We start from the raw sequence: 20512 nt of genomic DNA, 5'->3' as shown, positions 1-20512 counted from the left end.
ATAAACATATAAAACCACATAATACATTAAAATGCCTCTTAAGAAATCTAAGAGATGGCATTGACAGTCCCAAGGATTGATTTATGAGGTAAAAAGTGAAAGTTGGATGCAAAATAAAAACACAATTGAACTTTCAGAGGAATGTACAGATATCAGAGACTCCAGGATGAAAAGTTCAAAGAATCTTAAACACCAGGCTTGTTTCTACAGAGAACTGACTGCCAAATGAATGAAACAGGAAAGTTTCTTTAAATGATGCAGATGATAATGCAGACCAAAACCGGCTACCATTCACAGAGTACTGTGTGCTGGGTATATCACACACAGGGTCTTTATTTAACCCGAGGGTTAGTTTTATTATCCTCATTTTAAAACGAGGAGACTGACACTCAAGGGATTACGCGATTTGCCTGAGGTCTTCTGGTTAGTAAACAGCAGGGTTGGATTCTGGACACAGTCCTGATTCCAAGTCCAAGCTGTATCCCCTATGCTACAGCATCTCCCACTTCAAAGACAAAGTGCTCCCTGAACAGACCATAAAGTAGTTTGCTCTTTGTGTGAGCCCACCGTCCTCCTACACTTTCTAACCACCTGTGCCTCCTAATTTATCAGTGTGGAGCAGCCTCCTGGATGGCAGTTGGAGACCCTCTTTAAGACAATGCCGATGAGATGACATAACCCCCTTTCAGGAAAGAAAACTTGGAAGGGGACGAGACTCAGAGTTCTGCTGTGGGACTGGGTTTTGGGAGGAACTCTGCTGACACTCTATAGGAGAGACTGATGGTCAGTGACTTGACCTTCTGAATGGGCATCTACGGGCCATCCCAGCACCAGGGGTGGGGTGGGAGTGGAGACCTACTGAAATTAAAGGTGGAGATGGTGGAGAGCCATCTTAGAAGGTCAGAAAGACTGGCCTGACGGAGAAGGCAAAAGAAGACACTTCCGGCTTAGCTCCAGGATTCGGGAATGGTGTTTCCATAGGCTGGGCTAACATATCAGATGTTTGAGGGCTGCATTTTCGAAAGTACTGTCTTAAGAGTCAGGATGGACCGAATTGCAAAGTTGTGTTGGTCTAATTGCTTTGGGGGAGGGGAGTGCACTTCAAATATTAAGGTTTTATTTTGCCCATGTGAACAACTTTATAAAGGTTTTGCATGTCCGCTACCCAATTGGATTCTTTGAATAACCTTGTAATTAGAGGTGGGGCAGAGAGCTGTTTAACCCCTTTGGCAGATGTGGAAAACTGAGGCACAGAAAGGGCAAGGTTTGTCCACAGTCAAGCAGGTATCAGCCAGGCAGCTGGGACCAGAACCCAGGCTCCCCAGCTCCGAGCCCAGGGTTCCTTCTCTGCATCTGATGTTATTAGAGGTGAGGCAGGGACCATCGTGGCACAGAGAGGGGCTTTTGGTGGGCAGGGCAGAGGTGTGTGCAGTCCCGCTGGAAGCCACAGGTGGTGGCTTAGCTGCTGCAGCCGCGGGAGCAGGCGTGAGCCAGGATGTTGTTGTTACACCCGTCCTGGAGCTTGCTCTGGGCCTGGCTCCCGGCTCGGCCTTCTGTGTCCAAGAGCTGGCCGCTCTGCCCTTGCTGCTTCCTCAACCTGCAGACAAGCACAGCAGAGACCCAAGTTAGTGATGTGGAGCGGGGGATGTCCAGGGACACGGCTGGGGAAGCAGGGCGACCGAGGAGCCTGCATGTCGCGCTGGCCTGGGGAAGCACGACCCCTGAGGGGGCGAGAATGCTGTGTCTGGAGCCTGGCAGGCTGGGATCCACACCCAGCTCAGGTGTGGATCTGAAGAGTTACTCAACACCCAGAACCTCGGTTTCTCTATCTGTAAAATGGAGATAGTAATACCTACATCACGGCTCCTTGTGAAGTCCACAGGAGATCATGTACATAATTTGCCTAAGTTCACACAGTAGGTAAAGGGGCGTGTCCCACACATTATTCGCGCATGTATGTGTAGTGAATGCCCACTGATGGACCAGTCACCATGCCAGGGAGCAGAAGAAACCCTGGCGAGCAAAGCAGTTAGGTTCTCTGTCCTCATCGAGCTTATCACCTGATGGGGAAGAGGGACAGTGATCAAATTGTCCCACAAAGAAATATCTGAACAGATGAGCACCCAGACTTACAAACCACCCTATGACAAACTGTGTTAAGGGAGCACAATTTTTTTTTATGCTAACACATATATATAGAATTTAAGGGAAAAAAATGTCATGAAGAACCTAGGGGTAAGACAGGAATAAAGACACAGACCTACTAGAGAATGGACTTGAGGATATGGGGAGGGGGAAGGGTAAGCTGTGACAAAGCAAGAGAGTGGTATGGACATATATACACTACCAAACATAAGGTAGATAGCTAGTGGGAAGCAGCCGCATAGCACAGGGAGATCAGCTCTGTGCTTTGTGACCACCTGGAGGGGTGGGATAGGGAGGGTGGGAGGGAGGGAGACGCAAGAGGGAAGAGAGATGGGAACATATGTATATGTATAACTGATTCACTTTGTTATAAAGCAGAAACTAACACACCATTGTAAAGCAATTATACTCCAATAAAGATGTTAAAAAATTTTTTTTCTTGAAGTATAGTTGACTTACAATGTTGTGTTAGTTTCAGGTGTACAGCAGTGACTCAGCTATATATCTATATATATCTCTATCTAACCATCTACCTATCTACTCTTTACATATTCTTTTCCATTATGGTTTATTACAGGATATGGAATATAGTTCCCTGTGCTATACAGTAGGACCTTGTTGTTTATTTTATTTATAGTAGTTTACAACTGCTAATCCCAAACTCCTAGTTTATTCCTCCTCCCTCCCTTCACCCTTTGGTAACCATAAATTTGTCTTCTATGTCTGTGGGCCTGTCTCTGTTTTGTAAATTAGTTCATTTGTATCATATATTTTTAAAAAATTTATTTATTTAATTTATTTATTTTTGGCTGCGTTGGGTCTTCGTTGCTGTGCGTGGGCTTTCTCTAGTTGCGGCAAGCGGGGGCTACTCTTCATTGCGGTGCATGGACTTCTCATTGCGGTGGCTTCTCTCGTTGCGGAGCACGGGCTCTAGGCGCACGGGCTTCAGTAGTTGTGGCTCGCAGGCTCTAGAGCGCAGGCTCAGTAGTTGCGGCACACAGGCTTAGTTGCTCTGCGGTATGTGGGATCTTCCTGGACCAGGGCTTGAACCTGCGTCCCCTGCATTGGCAGGCGGACTCCCAACCACTACACCACCAGGGAAGCCCCTGTATCATATTTTAGATTTTGCATATAAGTGATATCATATGGTATTTGTCTTTCTCTGACTTACTTCACTAAGTATGATAGTCTCTAGGTTCATCCATGTTGTTGCAAATGGTATTATTTCATTCTTTTTTATGGCTGAGTAATATTCCATTGTATATATGTACCACAACTTCTTTATCCATTCATCTGTTGATGGACATTTAGGTTGCTTCCATGTCTTGGCTATTGTTAATAGTGCTGCACAAACATGGGGGTGTGTGTATCTTTTCGAATTAGAGTTTTCCCCAGATATATGCCCAGGAGTGGGATTGCTGTATCACATAGCAACACCATTTTTAGTTTTTTTTTTTTTTGCGGTACGCGGGCCTCTCACTGTTCTGGCTTCTCCCGTTGCAGAGCACAGGCCCCGGATGCACAGGCTCAGCGGCCATGGCCCACGGGCCCAGCTGCTCCGTGCGATGTGGGATCTTCCCGGACCGGGGCACGAACCCGTGTCCGCTGCATCGGCAGGCGGGCTCTCAACCACTGCGCCACCAGGGAAGCCCCCATTTTTAGGTTTTTAAGGCACCTCCATACTGTTTTCCATAATGGCTACACCAATTTACATTGAGGAAGCAGGACTATGTACACTGCATCTCCTAACAGCTGGTCACCTGGTCACCTTCCACATGATTGAAGACGTCAACACACTTCTCTTTCTGATCTTCAATTGCAGGTTCATGCACTACCCCACATCTGTCACTCCGTGTGGACCGTGCAGGCAAAAAATGAAACCAAGACATTTAAGGAAGCAGCGAGAAGTTTGAGAATAGGGAAGAACTCAGCTCAAACCCTGGATCTCAATATCAGCCACTTGGATCAAAGGGTCAAGCTGCTTATCTTCTGAGCCTCAGTTTTCCTATCACTGGGGACTACATCACTCCCTTGGCAGGTGGCTAAGGGGAACCAGAGAGAATGTGTGTGAAATATCTAGTACAAGGCTGGAAATAATATAACTACAGTTCTACCTTGTTTGGAAAGACACAGGTTTCAGCTGAAATGTACCTTGTACATTAGTATGTTCTGTCAAACAGAGGCAGACCTATTGCCTGATTTAAATGAAAGAGTTGTTTCACCCAACAAACATCTGTATGTACTTGTCACGTGCAGGGCACTGTGGGTGATCCTCGGATGAATACAACACAGCCCGTGGCCTCGGATGGATCACAGTTGTGTGTGTGTGTATGGTGGGGATGTCATGTGTGCGTATGTGTGTTGTGTGTGTGCACAAGGTAGGGATGCCTTGTATATGTGTGTGCATGGTGGGAATGCTGTGTGTGTGTGTGTGTTTGTGTGTGTTTGGCAGAGATGCCTAGTGTTTGGAACCATGCCAGTATTTGAGCAAGTCCTTCAGGCAATGTGAAATACCAGCAGCAACAAAGTCGTTTATAAGACAGTGAACTTGGAGCTACTGCCTCCTGTCCTTTTTTTTTTTTTTTTTCGGTACGCAGGCCTCTCGCTGTTGTGGCCTCTCCCCGTTGCGGAGCACAGGCTCCGGACGTGCAGGCTCAGCGGCCATGGCTCACGGGCCCAGCCGCTCCGCGGCATGTGGGATCTTCCCGGACCGGGGCACGAACCCGTGTCCCCTGCATCGGCAGGCGGACTCTCAACCACTGCGCCACCAGGGAAGCCCAACCTCCTGTCCTTTGTCTACTTGCAGGGACTAGGACCAGGTGCCCAGTGCCTCTGCCTCTGAGGCTTGCAGCCCTCCAGATAGGACAACTGGGAAAGGTAGTCAGGATAAAATACATCATCCTAGTGGAGGAGGGCTCAGGGCCCAGAGGCCCAGAGGCACTGGTTCTAGAGGCCAAAGTGAGCAGGGAGGGGAGAGCCTAGGATGAGGAAGGGAGGTGGTCAGACTTCCTCAGCAACGCTGGGATTGCCTGGCAATCTTGCTCCCCTGGCCCTTTATTCCCTCTCCTACATTCAGAGACTCTCAGACACCTCTGGAGAGAAAATCAGATCGGAACTAGGGAACACTCAAGTGACTAAGAAATCTATGAGAGTGAAAGGGAAATGCTTTTACTTCCAAAGTAGGACATTGCTGTTTGGTTCACAATCTGTGAAGCCCCACAATTCTCTGGTAAATTGCAAGATAAAGATGAATGCCATTAAGATTTTCTTTTAAATGCCTAAACATAGCATAGAAAGCATTATTATCTCTAGATTTCTGAACTTCCCTGATTATAACGCAAAATAAAGCTTCAAAGACTACATAATAAAGAGTGGAGCAAAGGGATGAGACAGCCCTGATGAGGGAGAGATGGATTCTGAAATCTTGTGTAGATCAGGGAAGGCTTCCTGCAGGAAGCAGCCTTTGAGCTGGGCTTTAAGGATTGGTCTGGAATGTGTGAAGCTGGAGGGAGGGAGGGAGGAGATTTGAAATGAAGGGACACCAGTGAGGTAAGTCACGGAAAGTAAAAACAATACTGCATGGTGGACCAGAGTCCTTTCTGGAGCTGGATAGTTTCAGCCACTTCATCTCCTCCTTCTGGCCAGAGCTATTTCAAAGAGTAGAACCAGGGGCTTCCCTGGTGGCGCAGCGGTTAAGAATCCACCTGCCAATGCAGGGGACACGGGTTCAAACTCTAGTCCGGGAAGATCCCACATGCCGTGGAGCAACTAAGCCCATGAGCCACAACTACTGAAGCCTGTGCGCCTAGAGCCCGTGCTCTGCAACAAGAGAAGCCACCGCAGTAAGAAGCCCGCGCACCGCAATGAAGAGTAGCCCCCACTCACCGCAACTAGAGAAAGCCTGCGCACAGCAACAAAGACCCAACACAGCCAAAATAAAGGAATAAAAAATATTTTTTAAAAAAGAGTAGAACCAGCTGTTTCAAGTCTCCCCTCCTCTATGGAGGGTCATAGTGTTCATAAGAATACTATGACCATGGGTACTGGAGGCCTAGAGTGGTGTCTAAATGAGGTGTGAGTCACGCGCCTTGCAACCCACCACCAGGTGCAGTGTGAGACGAGAAGGCAGAATCCAGAAGGATGGACCCCTCTCTAGACATCCACCCATCCATCCACGGGCTTACACAACTGGATTCGAATCTAGTTTTGGGAGGCTCCAAAGCCTGCATTCTTCCCACTACATCTGCATTCCCACCTACTACCAACCATTTAGCATCCAGCCACCATCCACCCACCCATTCACTTTCTATCCACCTATCCATATATTCGTTCATTTGCTTACCCTATTCATCTACCCCATCCATCCAACCATCATCCATCCATATGTCCATCTGTCCCACCCCACCCCCACCTGTCCACCCCTACTCACCTAACTGACCTCCCCTTACTCACTTACTTATTCACCTACCCACCCATGTACCTCTATACATATACCTATTTACCTCAACCATTCATTATCCATCCATCCATCAATACATCCCTCCATCTACCCTTCTACTCATCATCCAAGTATCCACTTACCATCCATTTCACCTATTCACTATCCACCCATCCATTGATTTCCCCCCATAGACCTCCTATTTACCCATCCACCCACACAGCTACCTCACATCACCTGTTCATCTAGTATCCATCCACCCGTCTATCCATCCATCCACCACCCTTCTGCCCATCCAGTCATCCATCTACTCCCATATTTCCATTCATCACTGCCACCCTCCCATCTGCTCAATGCCACCCACCCATTCACTCCCCTATCCTTCCACTCATCCTTTTTACCAGCACTATCCGTGTGCCAGGTTCTATGTTCCAGGCTCACAGTTGAAGGGGTTGGGGAGCAGGACAGAGAGCAAACAGTGAACATTCACTGTGATGAAGTCTTTGCTGGAAGGAAGCAGTATGGCTTGGCATTCAAGGCCTGGGTTTGGAGCCAGGCTGTCTGGTTCTATCCCTGGGTCTGCCACTTACTAGCCGTGTAACTTTGGGAGGCTAGATTCAAACCCAGGGCTGTCTGTCTCCAAGACCCCTGCCCTTTCCACTGACTCTTATGCCTTTCGATCTGGATATGGAAGGAAGGTAGCATGGAATGATTTTTGCACACTCTGAAGGAATTAGAAAGTCTCAGTTTGCTCAAGTAGGAACCCACGAACCAAGACAATGACATGAAACCATATGGTTGGCCTCGAGAGCTCACTTCCACGACTAGCCCAGAGCCTAGTTATCTATAATTCAGGAGGAAACGAAAGAGGATTTTACATATCTTACTAGACATAGCCCAAGTCTACAGACGCAGATTGCCTAGTTATCTCCATGATGGCAGGAACATTTCATTTTCTCAGCCACTTTATCAAATTAACTGTCAGCTTTGTGACCAGAATTCTGAGTGATGGATGTGAATGCTCTCGTCCCAAACTCAAGCATTAGATTCCAGAAGGAAGTGCTCTGTGACGGAGACCCTTGAGTAACAAGAACAGAACACATTAAAATTTGTAATAATTTGGGCTGGAGGCATTTTTCAAAGGCAAAGCACTACATAGGACTAAAATAAAACGGTTAGCCATCAAATAATTTCAAATCAAGCTATTTCACACCCCGAGGATGGAATCAGTTTCATACCAACATTGATCTGCAGCTTCAAACCCTAGGTGCGGCCTGGCCTCCCGTTCCAGGGTGATGACCAGCTTTCCTTTGTGCTGTGTGCTTTAAAAATGGGAAACCTTTCAAGCGCCGTCACACCTATTCATGTCATTTCACTGGTTATATGTCTCCTGGACTGTGTGGAATCGTGGAGTGGCAGTGTGGCATGGTGGGAGAAGGCAGGATTTGGAGCTGTACAGAACTTGATCGGGATCCCACCTTTGCCGTGACTGGCTGAGGGGCCTGGGGGAACTTACCCAGCTTCCTGAAGCCCCTGTTTCCTTACCCGTAATATGGCCACAGCACCACCTCTTTAAAGGAGAAGATGAACTAATGCGTAGTATCCATCTGCCCTGTAACAGGCACTTTATAAAGGGCAGCGATTTTTATGATGATGATTGCAGTGTGGGGACACCCCCATTTCACAGATGGAGAAACTGAGGATCAGTAAGTAAAGCTTAACTTCCTGCCACAGTTCTGATGAATGTCTCCCAGCAAGGAGGCCCCCACAGATGGTTCTGCAGGCCTCGTTCTGGGGGATCAAGGCTGAAAACCTGGAGAAGAGGAGGGTACTGGAAGGGGGTACACACAGAGTGGCTGAGAGTCAGGACCCAGAAATGGGTGAAACAGGACAATAGGCTCACGGGGAGGGAATCCAGCCCCACAAGTCATGGTGGGGTCCAGAGGGGCCTATAAACCAGGGAAGGCTGGGCATGGAAATGGCAACCGGAACTGGGTCTCCAGCCTGGTTACTGGTCTCCCCTCCTCTGGGCAAGGGACACCGAAAGCCATCTGTGGCTGCACGGCAGCCAGCACAGCAACCAGCCTGGGGCTGGTGCACAGTCAATGTGTGTTGGAAGGCCGGGCGGGTGAACGCAGGGATAAATGCCCAGCCAGGTTTCCAGCCCTCATCAGCAGCCTGTTTGCACAGGTTGGCAGGCTCTGTCTCAACACACCGAGGGGGGAAGGATGCCAGTCCCAATTAAATGGAGTAAAAGGATGTCTTAGCTGGACAAAAATTGGATGACCATTAGAACTGGTGAGCTCACAGCCCTCGTGGACAACAATTTGCATGAGTCAACATGCATGGAGCTGTTTCTCTTGTGGCCAAGGGAGTTGATAGGTTGTTATTTTGTGTGTATGCGTAAGAGTTCGTTAAAGAATTAAGGCAAAATGATGTTTGACATGGCACTTAATTGATACAGTACTGTATTGGTCTGATAATTCTGTGCAAAATTAATATTACTAGCAAACACTTGGGCAGTGCTGATTGTGTAGGGGGGCTGTTAAGTGCTTAACATCTGTTAACTCACTGGTCTTTACAACAATCCTTCATATGGAGTAGGTTTTAATACCCCATTTTACAGATGAGGAAACTGAGGCAGTAGTGTGAGGCCCAAGGTCACAAAGCTAGCATGGATCAGGATTCAAAACCAGGCAGTCTGATTCCAGAGGCTGTGCTTGTAGCTGTTATGTACACTGCTTCTCTATGGTTAATAAAAACCAGAGTCGAAGTTACCAGAAAGTTCTGAAAGGGAACATTCCAAATTGAAGAATGGTTGTCTGTTTGGGGACAGGGGGTGGATACTGAAGAGAAGAAAGCAAACAGTCACCTGGTCTAATTGTTTGTACACTGCAAGAATCCCGCCTCTAGCATCCCTAGCAGAGAGCCAGCCAGTCTTAACCCAAACCCCACTGCCCACCTCTCAAGATAGCCCATTTCATGTGGGAACTGCTTAAATCCTTAGAAACTTTTCCTTCATATAGAATTTCAACTGAGAAATCTGCTGCCTGAGAGCTCCTCCCCGTTGGCCTTTGTTGTGCTTCCCAGAATTATTCAGCTGATTCTAATTTCTCTCTCATGGGACACTCCTTCAATTCTTAGAAGCCCCCTGGACCTCCATCATCCATCTTCCATCGTACCCCAGGTCCACCCTGCCCCACTCCCCGCCTGCTCTCCAGCTTGGGAGTCTGACTTGTAGGGATTGTATCAAAAGCCCTCAAGCTCTTTGGGCTTCCAGCTGGGCTTGGCCCATGGGGAGCCCTGGCAGAAATCAGAAGGAGTAAGGGCAGTCAAGTTTGGGCATCAGGTCCCCAGCCCCTTTCCTGCACTGTCACCTGGGGCTGCTGGGAACATTGGAAGGTTGCTGCTCCAATCAAGGTAGCCTTCTCCCTGGACGACCTCCCTCTCCTCCTCTCTGTCACCCACCGGGTGGGAACACCTTGCCTTCTCTGAAGCCCCAGTTCACTGCACAAGCTTCTATGACGCCCTTACAGCCACACCTTTGTAAAGTGTCCTTTGAAAATAAATCATCCTTGGAGTGTTTCCTCTGCAACTCTGACTGATACATGTTTCTGCTCTCCCATGAGGTGTCTCTTCCTTAAGTAAAAACTCAGTATAACTGGCTGTTCCGCTTTCAAACCTCATCACTTATTGGGAAGACCACCTTGTATGCAATACTTATCTCACAAATTCAGTAACAGCCTTTGGCCAGAAGCATTACAATTCTGTCCATTTTATCGGCTTTGCCTGAAGCAAAACCTATCTGAGGGAGTCTTAGGATGGCGTCAGCTATGGCATGGGTGTGATATAGCAAATTGTAGGGGATTATTTTACTGAGCGTCCTCTCTATATACCCCTCTGCAAATGGATGAGCTCTGGGAAAATTGAAGGGATGGCAGCCCTGGTTTCTGAGTGATAGGGGTTGAGATTCGATGAGTTCATCCTCACTCAGCACCTCCTCATTTAATACCTACACCCACCCTTCCACATAAGAATTAACAGCACCCATTCTGAGGGTGAGAAAAGGATGAGAGAGGATGAGGAACCGGTGGTAGGTCACACAGCTTTTCAGAGGGGAGCCCCGGCTCCTTCCCAGCTAAGCGATCCTCCCTATGCACTGGCACTAGTAGATTTCTCTCTAGATTTAGAGGTGGGGCTGACCTTTTACGTCTGAGCTGGCTTAAGGATGAGACTTGCTGGGTCCTCACTTCTGTGGCTTGGGGGCCTGATGGACAGGCAGCCACTAACGGTGTTCACCAAACATTCTGATTTGCCCCTCTCGGCACGTAGCAAGATTGCACCTCCTGGCTCCTCTGGGGCTGGGTTCGGCCATGTGACCGGTTCTGGCCCATGAGTGTGAGTAGAAAGGCTACCATCAGGCTGGAGCACTGCCGATGCAAGACCCTCCCGAAGTCTCTTTCCCTCTGTCAGTCTCACGGCCATGTTCCAGAGATGCTCCTTCAGTCTGCGTCCTGGAATGATGGGGATGGTGACATGGCAGCAGCACCCCCCAGCTAACCTGCCATGAACAGGAAACAGACCTTTGCTGTTGTAGGGAGTTTGGCCTCTTTAAGTTCAGAGAGGGGTTCTGGAGATTCAGACACTGGTCTGTGGGTGAATAATGGCCTCAGTCCAATTCTGGGCCAGAGAGTAACCATGGGAAAACCCTGGGGCTGCAGATTGAGATGAACTCTTTGACGGCCAGGGGACCTGAAATGGTGTCCATTTTGGGGCTGGTACTTCCATGCCTGGGCAGCCAGCTCTCCCTGTCCCCTATTCCCCCGTCCTATCCATGTACAGTTATCATGTTCTACCTGCCCAGAGGAAGGGAGGAGGTCAGACAGAAAGCCAAGAGGGACCACCTGCCATTTCTTTATTAACCTTCCCCAGACCTCAACATCTGTCACTCCCTATTCTTTCCTCTCCTGGGCTCTATTTACCCTACGCTATCGTCCTTACTTTCCAAGTGGAGTGGACCACCATCATTTTGCCTTTCTAGTGATTTTATAAATCTTACCTCCCTCTCACAGCTATTGATTGGCCTAAGGGCAGACACATGACCCAATCAGCACCAGTCAGAGTTCTCCAATGGCCAGATTTGATTGGTCCAGGGACTAGCACCTGACCAATCAGAGTCATTCCCTGGGGTACTCGAATTTGAGATCAGGAAAGCATTCTCCTTCTTGACTTTCCTCAACTCCCTGTTTTATCTACTTTCTTGAGTTTGGTGGCAGAGCTGGGAGACTCTGGAGCTCAGTGTGTAGAAAGAACTGGTTTACAGTAAAAGAAAATGATTTTGATGTGCAGAGAAAAACAAATCACTGGAAGAAGGAAGGAGTGAGTTCAGGCAAGGTTCCTGGCCCCCGTCCCAGTTACTTTGGGATCACATTGCATTCCAGCACTTCCTGTGGCTACATGAGTCCTGCAGTAAGTTTCCATTTCACTGAAGCTGTTTTCTTTTTGTTTTCATCCCTTGTAGCCATGGTAGTCTCAGAGAATTCACCATTTATGCTGGTGTCTTCCTCTCTAGACTCCTAGAGCCACGATTTGTGTAGGTTAAGCCATGGGACTTAGGTATGTGTTTTTTAATATATATATACACACACATATAAACATATATACACATACATATATATATACATACACACACACATATATATACACATCCCAATAAACCCCTTGTAAGTCGAAAATATCCTAAAAGTCAAAAATGCATTTAACATACCTAACCTACCAAACATCATAGCTTAGATCTTCCTACCTTAAACGTGCTCAGAGCTCAACATCATTAATCATTAGAGAAATGCAAATCAAAACTACAATGAGATGTCATCTCATACTGGTCAGAATGGACATCATCAAAAAATCTACAAACAACAAATGCTGGAGAGGGTGTGGAGAAAAGGTAGCCCTCTTACACTGTTGGTGGGAATGTCACCACCACCACCACCACCACCACCATCATTTATTCTAAAACAGAACAATAGGTCCTATTTATAATTTTCAAGTTTACACATAGCCTCATTTCACGTAAGGCCGATAAATATTGACATAACAAATTAGGGCACCTTTATATTAACAGCCTTTAATAAAGCCATTTAAAATTTGAAAAAAAAGAAAAATTAGGGTACCTCTTTTTTACTAGAGAAAACCGATTGAAGGGAAAGTAAAGATGGGTCTTTAAATGAGCTAAGTCTGAGCAGACGAGTAAGAGCACGGGCTTTACTGCTCGGGGCAACGGGCTTGTATACACTCGGGGCGATCTGTCAGGGTCTGCGTGTCTCCCTTGGCTGACTGAAAACCAACGCTCCTGTCTTTTACTGGTTGAGATTGATACGTCAGTATCAGTCACCCTTTTCCACCTGGCTGAAATTTCCTTTGATGGAGAACCAAGTGAAATGGACAGAGGGCCCTGATTCCCGTGGGATTGCTTGATTTTGAGTTTTCATGAAATTTGAGTTTTCGAAAGAGCCCAGAATCCAGTGGATGGAAGAAGAGAGTTCAAGTCCTTCATCTTCCAATTAAGAGCTGCAAGAGCTTGGGAATAATAATAATAATAAGTACCTCAGGAAAATGTGATGAGCAAGGATTAGAGCAATGGTTCTCCACTGGGGGTGATCTGTTTGCCAGGGAACATGTGGCAATGCCCAGGGTCATTTCTGGCGTCACAGCTATGGAGGTGCTACTGATATCTAATGAATAAAGGTCACAGATTCTGCTAAACATACTACAATGCACAGCACTGTCCCCACATCAAAGAATTGAGGTCAATAGTCATCAAGTGTCAACAGAGCTGAGGTTGAGAAGCCCTGGATTAAAGGAACAGGATCTAAACCCATAAAATCATGTACAGTTACTGTTAATAATATTATTAAACATAACATGTGCAGTGTTCGATGTTTAAAATGTAATGTTTTCACGGGCTCCAAAGGTAGCTTAAATGTGCTTTTAAATGTTTTTATTTCTTTAAGAGAGGAAGCAGATAGAAAATTCACCTCCTCAAACTCCTTTCGCACCAGGGGCTTTTTATCCTGCAAAACTTTGTCAAATGCTATTGAAAAGACCTTTTGGAAAAATCACCCCTGCTCGGATCTTTGGCCAAAATAGGACAAGCCCCACAGTGCACTTCTCAAACTAATGGAAGCTCAGCTGCCCAGGCCCTGGAAGCCCCGACCAGTCCCTGGAAGCAGATGCTCCACCTGGCTCAGTGGCCTTTTGCCAGCTGAGACCATTAACCAATAATAGCTGCATTTCCAGAAAATTAGGCAGTGCTAATTTTAATCTTGTTCCCTGTTTAGAAACTGAAGTCCAGAGAGGTCAGACCTAGGGCATCTCCTCCACGTTTTCACAGCGGCCTAAGAATGTCTGCATCCCGCCATCTCCCCTGCAGGCTTCAAGCATCCTGAGGACATGGTCCTGCTAGATCCACTTCCATGACCCCAAGTCTCAGGTCAGGATTATAATATATCTGTCAAAGGGCTGAATGAGAACCTTCTATGGGAGCTGCCACAGTAGATGCCCGGCCCGTGTCCCCTTGGCACTTCGTGCCTATGACAGCTTCCTCATCCCACGGAGGGAGGGGAGCTTTTTCTCTGTCCAAGAGTTTTTTCTAGTTGAGGAAGCTTACTTGGCCCATGCAAGAGGTAGGTAGTTATGCTGGGGCGGTTAGAGCCTTCAGCAGTATTCTTCCACCCACGAGGGCTCGAAGTTGCAGGTGAATGATCCAGGGCAAAGGAGAAAGAGGGCTGGAAGGTTTGCAGTGTGTTTGGCTGTTAGCATAACTGACGCCATCTTGGGCCTGTTCATTTCCTCCTGTCCTTCCACTGACCCTACCTAGGACTGTACTGTGTAGTAAATCTCTTCTCTGTCGTCAGTGGATTTGTAACGAATAGATATTGTTTAATGATCATGAGGTCCAGGTAGTCTCCAAATAATGATAAAGACCTTCGCTGACGTATTCCTGGCACCCACCCATCATAAATCAGATAAGGCCTTGACTTGGAATGCAATCCCCGTCTCCAAGCACTTACCCCCATACTCTAGGTTAACTATAAAATGGTGATGGTCCCTCGGACGTGCGGAGTGCAGCTGCCGATGCCTCCAGATTGCCATATGCCCCATCCAATCCGCACGTAAGTTACCCGCAATAAACTTCACAACTGTACTTTATGGAGCTGACTGCCTCGTTGTTTGGTCTCAAGATACCTTCTCAGTTCGTTGGGCACTTTTCATTCCCTCTGTCCTCGGAGACAGTTTTAGATGGGGAATTCTCATGACTCAGTCCAGAACCAACTGGAGGATGCACGGCGTGGGCACTCTGGTCTCCTGCAGAAATTCTCATCAGAACGACTGGAAGAACATGGTACAGTGCAGATCCCCAGGCCCATTCTCTCAGCTTCTGATTCAGAAGTATGCCATGTTGGTTTCCCGGGCGCGGGGCTGGGGAGCTGTAACACGGTACCTCCAGCTGGGTGGCTTATAGTAACAGAAATGTACTATCTCACAGTCTGGAGGCCAGAAATCTGAAACTAAGGTGTTGGCAGGGTTTGTTCCTTCTGGAGGCTTTGAGGGAGAATCTGTTCCAGGCCCCTCTCCTGGCTTCTGTTGGCTGTGGGCCACCCTTGGCTTTCCTAGGTTTGCACATGGGTCACTCCAGTCCCTGACGCCATTTTCACAGTCTTCTCCCTGAGTCTGTGTCTCTTTTCTTATTAGGACACCAGTCATATTAGGACACCAGGCAAGGGTCCCCTGCCCCAGTATGACCTCATCTCAACTAATTATATCTGCAACAACACTATTTCCAAATAAGGTCGCCTTCTAAGGTCCTGGTGGCTAGACCTTCACCATATCTATTTTGGTGGGGGGAGACACAGTTCAACCTGTAACAGATGCAGCAATTCTAAACGCTAACAACCGCCCGGGAGATTCCGACATGACCCCCTGTGACTGTGGCACTTCCGTCTGCTTCTTCTTTACAGAGCCTTCTGCAGAGGCAAGGCCTGTAACAACGGTACACGGAGCAGGACCAGTCTGTTGCACTTTGACAGCCGGGCGTGCAGAGAATGAAAGGAAACAGAACTGCTGGAGGGAGGCAGCGAGGGGCAGCACGGTCCCAGCGGAGCATGAAGGGAAGCCTGGCTCGGCGTCTTGGCGTCCCCTACTGTCACCCCACTGGCCACATGTCTGAGGTCGGAAAGAAGGTGCTTGACTTAATTTTCCAGCTACTCAAATGCCAACACAGCAGGTGCTTCAAAAACAGGATTGCAGAAGGAAGTGCAGGATGAATAGCGCCGACTTTTTTTTCTTGGTTTAAAAGGAAATCTCTTGCTTTGGGGCAGATCATGCCTCATGAACTGACTTCTCACAGGCACTTTTGTAGATGAGAAACCGCAGCAGAGAGGGTTATGGGTAGATGCAGTGTGGCTCCCTTCCCACGTACTTTGTGGAGCAGGGATGGGGTCTGACATGGAGGGGTCGACGTGATGCTCAGACAGCATCCAGACACCAAGCCGTCCACCTGGATAGTTTTATGTGGTGGGTGGGGAGAGGCTGGGGGAAAGGCACTCCTCCCAGAACACCTGCTCTGACAGGTAGCCTATAGCCTCAGAGCCACGGGGGAGCACCTGAGGTGAACAGAGAGGCAGGGATGAAAGAGCAGGAACCTCGGTGAAACCCATGCACATCTCCCCTTACGGGCCATCTTCTTTCCTGCCTCCTGCTTTTGCATATGCTGGTCCTTGACCCCGCAGCCTCCATTGGAAAATGACTTCCACCCTCCCTCTGTTAACGGTGCCAGCCTCACTTCAAATCCATGATCACAACTCTCAAAGGGGTTCTCAGCACGGCTGGGCGATCCTACCACATTTCCCTATCCATTCACTCTTTTTTTTTTTTTTTTTTGCGGTACGCGGGCCTCTCACTGTTGTGGCCTCTCCCGCTGCGGAGCACAGGCTCCGGATGCGCAGGCTCAGCGGCCATGGCTCACGGGCCCAGCCGCTCCGCGGCATGTGGGATCTTCCCGGACCGGGGCACGAACCCGCGTCCCCTGCATCGGCAGGTGGACGGTCAACCACTGCGCCACCAGGGAAGCCCTATCCATTCACTGTTCCATGTGAGAAAGAGCACCTAATTGGTCGAAGCCACTAAATAGTTAGATTTCTGCTAAAGGCAGCCAGAGGCAACCCCTAACAACACAAGGACGGATATCTCATGTTCATCTTCTTTTAAAGGGAAACAACTTGGATTCTTCGGATTCTAGATTGAAGCATCTTCCGGCACGCGGCACAATACGCAATGTGATTGCTCTCCGCTCGGGTCCGTCACCCCTCTGCCTTTTCACAGGCTCACATTTGCCATCCAGGCACTCTCTGAGGACCCTTCAGACATGCCTGAACTGATAAAGGACCCGAGGCAAGGTTGCCTGGAGCCCACCATCCCCTTGGCCCAAAGTGCCCAAGCTGGTTTGAGCGGAAGTTCCCAGGACTGGGTGTCTACCGCTGGGAGGGACCATGAGCCTCAGAGCAGGCAGGACCACAGGGAAATTGTGATGAGCTCTGAAACCGCTCACCACGTCAGCACCGCCCGCCCCCCCCGCCCCGTCCCAAGTCTGACTCGCTGTGTTGCAGAGGCACTTCCCGTTCTGCTGGGACCAAGGACGTAGTCTCGCAGTGGGTGAGACTTGCTGCCCAGCTTGGTGTGTGTGTCTGGGCTAACCTGGGCATCCACCAGCCCTAGAGCTTTAGCTGACCAGGATAAATGACAGGCTGCAGTGTCCTTCACCTCCCCCAGTGCCCACTAGGAATGGGGCCCCGCCCTGCCCCCCCCATCCCCGACCCAAACAACTGTGCCCCGGGGCCCTCACCTCGTGCTGCTCCACCCTCCGTGCACGCTTAGGGAATACAAACTTCTTCAACAGCTGCTGGTCCCTGTGTCTGCCAGGCCGTCTCGTTCTCTGGGCACTGTCCTGACTCCTGGAACTCCACGCCTTGCCCTCCTCGCCCGTCAGGACTCAGCCGGGCGTGCTGGCTCCAGAAGCTTCCCTGACACCCAGGCTGAGCCCGGCACCTGCTGTCGGAGCCACGCCTGGGCTGCCGTTTTCCATATCATGCATCCCCACTGCTGCTGTCACCTGCTATAAGCTGAAAATGGCGGAACGCTGGTGAACGCCTAAGGGCCAGCCTGGCATGTGTCCATCTGGCCCTCCTGGAGGTAGGGAAGCGCATCCCATCATCTCCGCAAGCCCAAGGCCTAGTTGAGTGTTGGCCAAATGGGGCTGATGTGCTGTCAGTCCTGCTACAGGGCTTCAGCTCCTGCTGCATGAGCCCACGGCTGCCCAAGCCTCTGCTCTGACTCATCAGGCACAGGTGGATGAACCCCCAGATAGTAACGTCAGCTGGGACCAAGCCTGAGCCTCTGCTTCCTTGACTGCTTTAAGGGCAGTCATGCGGCCAGGTCCGACCCCAGCTTCGCACCTCCCAACTCAGCATCATCCTATCTCCTGCCAGCCAATGATGCTGGGGTCCTAGCACAGTCCATACCACCTCACCCCATCAAATAATAACAAGAACAATGACAATAACAACAACAACAATAATAGTAACCCTTTTCATGAGGACTCCTACCGTGCCAGGTATTGTATGAACAGCCTCATTTAACCTTACAACAAACACACTGCAAGGGAGTGATTTCCACTTTGTCACTGCTGAAAATGAGGCTCAGTGACGTTAAGTGACTTGCCTCAGGTCACTCTGGCAGCGGAAGAGCCAGGACTTGATCCCGGGCAAGTTTGCTCCAGAGCTTGGGCACGTAACCATCTGTAGGCCTGCCCCTCTGCGCCAGCATCCTGTGTGCTGGCTTGGTCCTCCTGTGGCCACCCCACTTCATATGAACACCCTGAGGCCCAGACAGGTGAAGTTAGTGCCTTGCTCAGGCCACATGGCAGAGGCAGGATTAGAACAACGGCGTCCACCTGTTGCTTCCCTTCCAGCGTCGTGGCTGGCTTCATGGGGGGCCAGGGACCCCGATTCCCCCAGGGAGACTTTCTGCCCTTGGAAGGGCTCTGCCCAGCGGATGCTGGTGGTGGACTTACTTCTCTCTGTTGAATATGATGAATTCTTTCCGCACTGTCTCCAGGCACTGCTGGAGGTGTCCATTCTGTCAAAGAGCACAGAGAGGGGACTGTAAGTGATGAAGCATCATCCAGAGAGTGAGGACGAGCAGAGACTGATCTAAATGGGGCCACGGATGCTTGGGGCTGGGGACAATCAAAGCGGCTGGAGCAGCCCTGATTGTAGCGGCCGCTGTGCCACCGGGGGTGGGGAGGGGGGCTGGCAGACAGAGATGCTTTTCTCCATTTGAAGCCACTAAATCCAATTTAAAAGCCATGTTAAAACGGAATAGGAATTGAAAATCATGACCTTGGTTTCCTGCTCACTTGAATGTTCGTTAGTCCTAATTAAGAAGCATGGTGGGGAGAGGGAGAGATTTAAGGCCATCATGCAAAGGTGCTCAATCTCTTCAGGAACAGGTGCCCAGGACCACCCGTCCCACGGATGCTCTGTAATACACGTCTCAGAGGCTGCCTGGATGCAGAATGTACACTGCATGCCTGTGCAGGAACCCCACACCCTTGTGTGCCCTTACGTACACACACCCAGCCCTTCCCAGGCCAACTTCTGCATTAGGCTCTGCAGGCACTGGCCTAGGCTCCACGATACTCTTAGGGGCTACAAAGATGTTTTAATTTCTTTTCAAATAAGCTGAAAAAAATGAATTTTTAAATTTGAAAGTTATATTCATCTTCCTACCAATGTAATCATGCACTACAATTTTTAATATATTTTGATGGAGGAAGGGGCCGTTGTGGGTTGAATTGTGTCCTCCAAAAAGGTATGTTGTGGAATGGATAAAGAAGATTTGTTTATATACAATGAAATACTACTCAGCCATGAAAAAGAACGAAATAATGCCATTTGCAGCAACATGGATGGACCTGGAGATTATCATACTAAGTGAAGTAAGTCAGAAAGAGAAAGACAAATACTGTATGTTATCACTTACATGTGGAATCTAAAAGATGACACAAACGAACCTATCTACAAAGCTGGAATAGACTCACAGACATAGAGAACAGACTTGTGGTTGCCAAGGGGGAGGAGGGGGTGGGGGAGGGAAGGAGTGGGAGTTTGGGATTAGCAGATGCAAACTATTATATACAGGTTGGATAAGCAACAAGGTCCTACTGTATAGCACAGGGAACTATATTCAATATCCTGTGATAAACCATAATGGAAAAGAATATGAAAAAGAATGTATATATGCATATAACTGAATCACTTTGCTGTACAGCAGAAATTAACACAACATTGTAAATCAACCATACTTCAATAAAAAAAAAATAATATTTTAAAAAGATATGTTGAAGTCCTAACCCCCTAGACTGGTGAATGTGAGCTTATTGGGAAACAGGGTCTTGGTAGATGGAACTAGTTAAGCTGAAGCCACCCTGGAGCGGGGTGGACTCTACATTTAACAACGGGTGTCCCTAAAAGAGGGCCGTGTGAAGACACAGAGAGGAAAACGCCACGTGAAGATGGAGGGAGAGATGGAAGTGATGGAGCCGCGAGCCAAGGGATGTGAAGGGCTGCTGGCCACCACCAGAGGCTGCAAGAGGCAAGGAGGGACCCTCCCCATAGCCTTTGGAGAGAGCAAAGCTCTGTCGATACCTGGTTTTGAACTTCTAGCCTCTAGAATTGTGTGAACACATTTCAGTTGTTTTAAGACACCAAGTGTGTGATACTTTGTGTTGGCAGCCTAGAAAATGAATGCAGTGGCCCACAGAGTGTGGCTCTGGGTGCCTCCACAGTATAAAACCTCTGCAGAGGGTGC

The 20512-nt window shown here is 48.8% G+C and overlaps 1 protein-coding gene across 2 annotated transcripts in view; it reads right to left on the bottom strand.

The window, feature by feature from the left end:
• Positions 1-1364: 1364 nt before the first annotated feature.
• STK32B (serine/threonine kinase 32B) overlaps positions 1365-20512 on the bottom strand; it is a 344771-nt gene continuing 325623 nt past the window's right edge. For both annotated transcript variants that reach the window (XM_060147361.1, XM_060147362.1), the window contains 2 exons: positions 18714-18778; positions 1365-1597 (listed from right to left, as the gene is read on the bottom strand). In XM_060147361.1, coding sequence (XP_060003344.1) covers positions 1459-1597; positions 18714-18778 — 204 coding nt within the window. In that variant the 3' untranslated portion in view covers positions 1365-1458. The remainder of the gene's footprint in view (positions 1598-18713; positions 18779-20512) is intronic.

The sequence above is a fragment of the Lagenorhynchus albirostris genome, chromosome 4, assembly GCF_949774975.1.
Source record: "Lagenorhynchus albirostris chromosome 4, mLagAlb1.1, whole genome shotgun sequence".
NCBI lineage: Eukaryota > Metazoa > Chordata > Mammalia > Artiodactyla > Delphinidae > Lagenorhynchus > Lagenorhynchus albirostris.
Note: the sequence above shows the minus strand (reverse complement) of the source record. Positions and strands in the feature narration are given on the sequence as shown.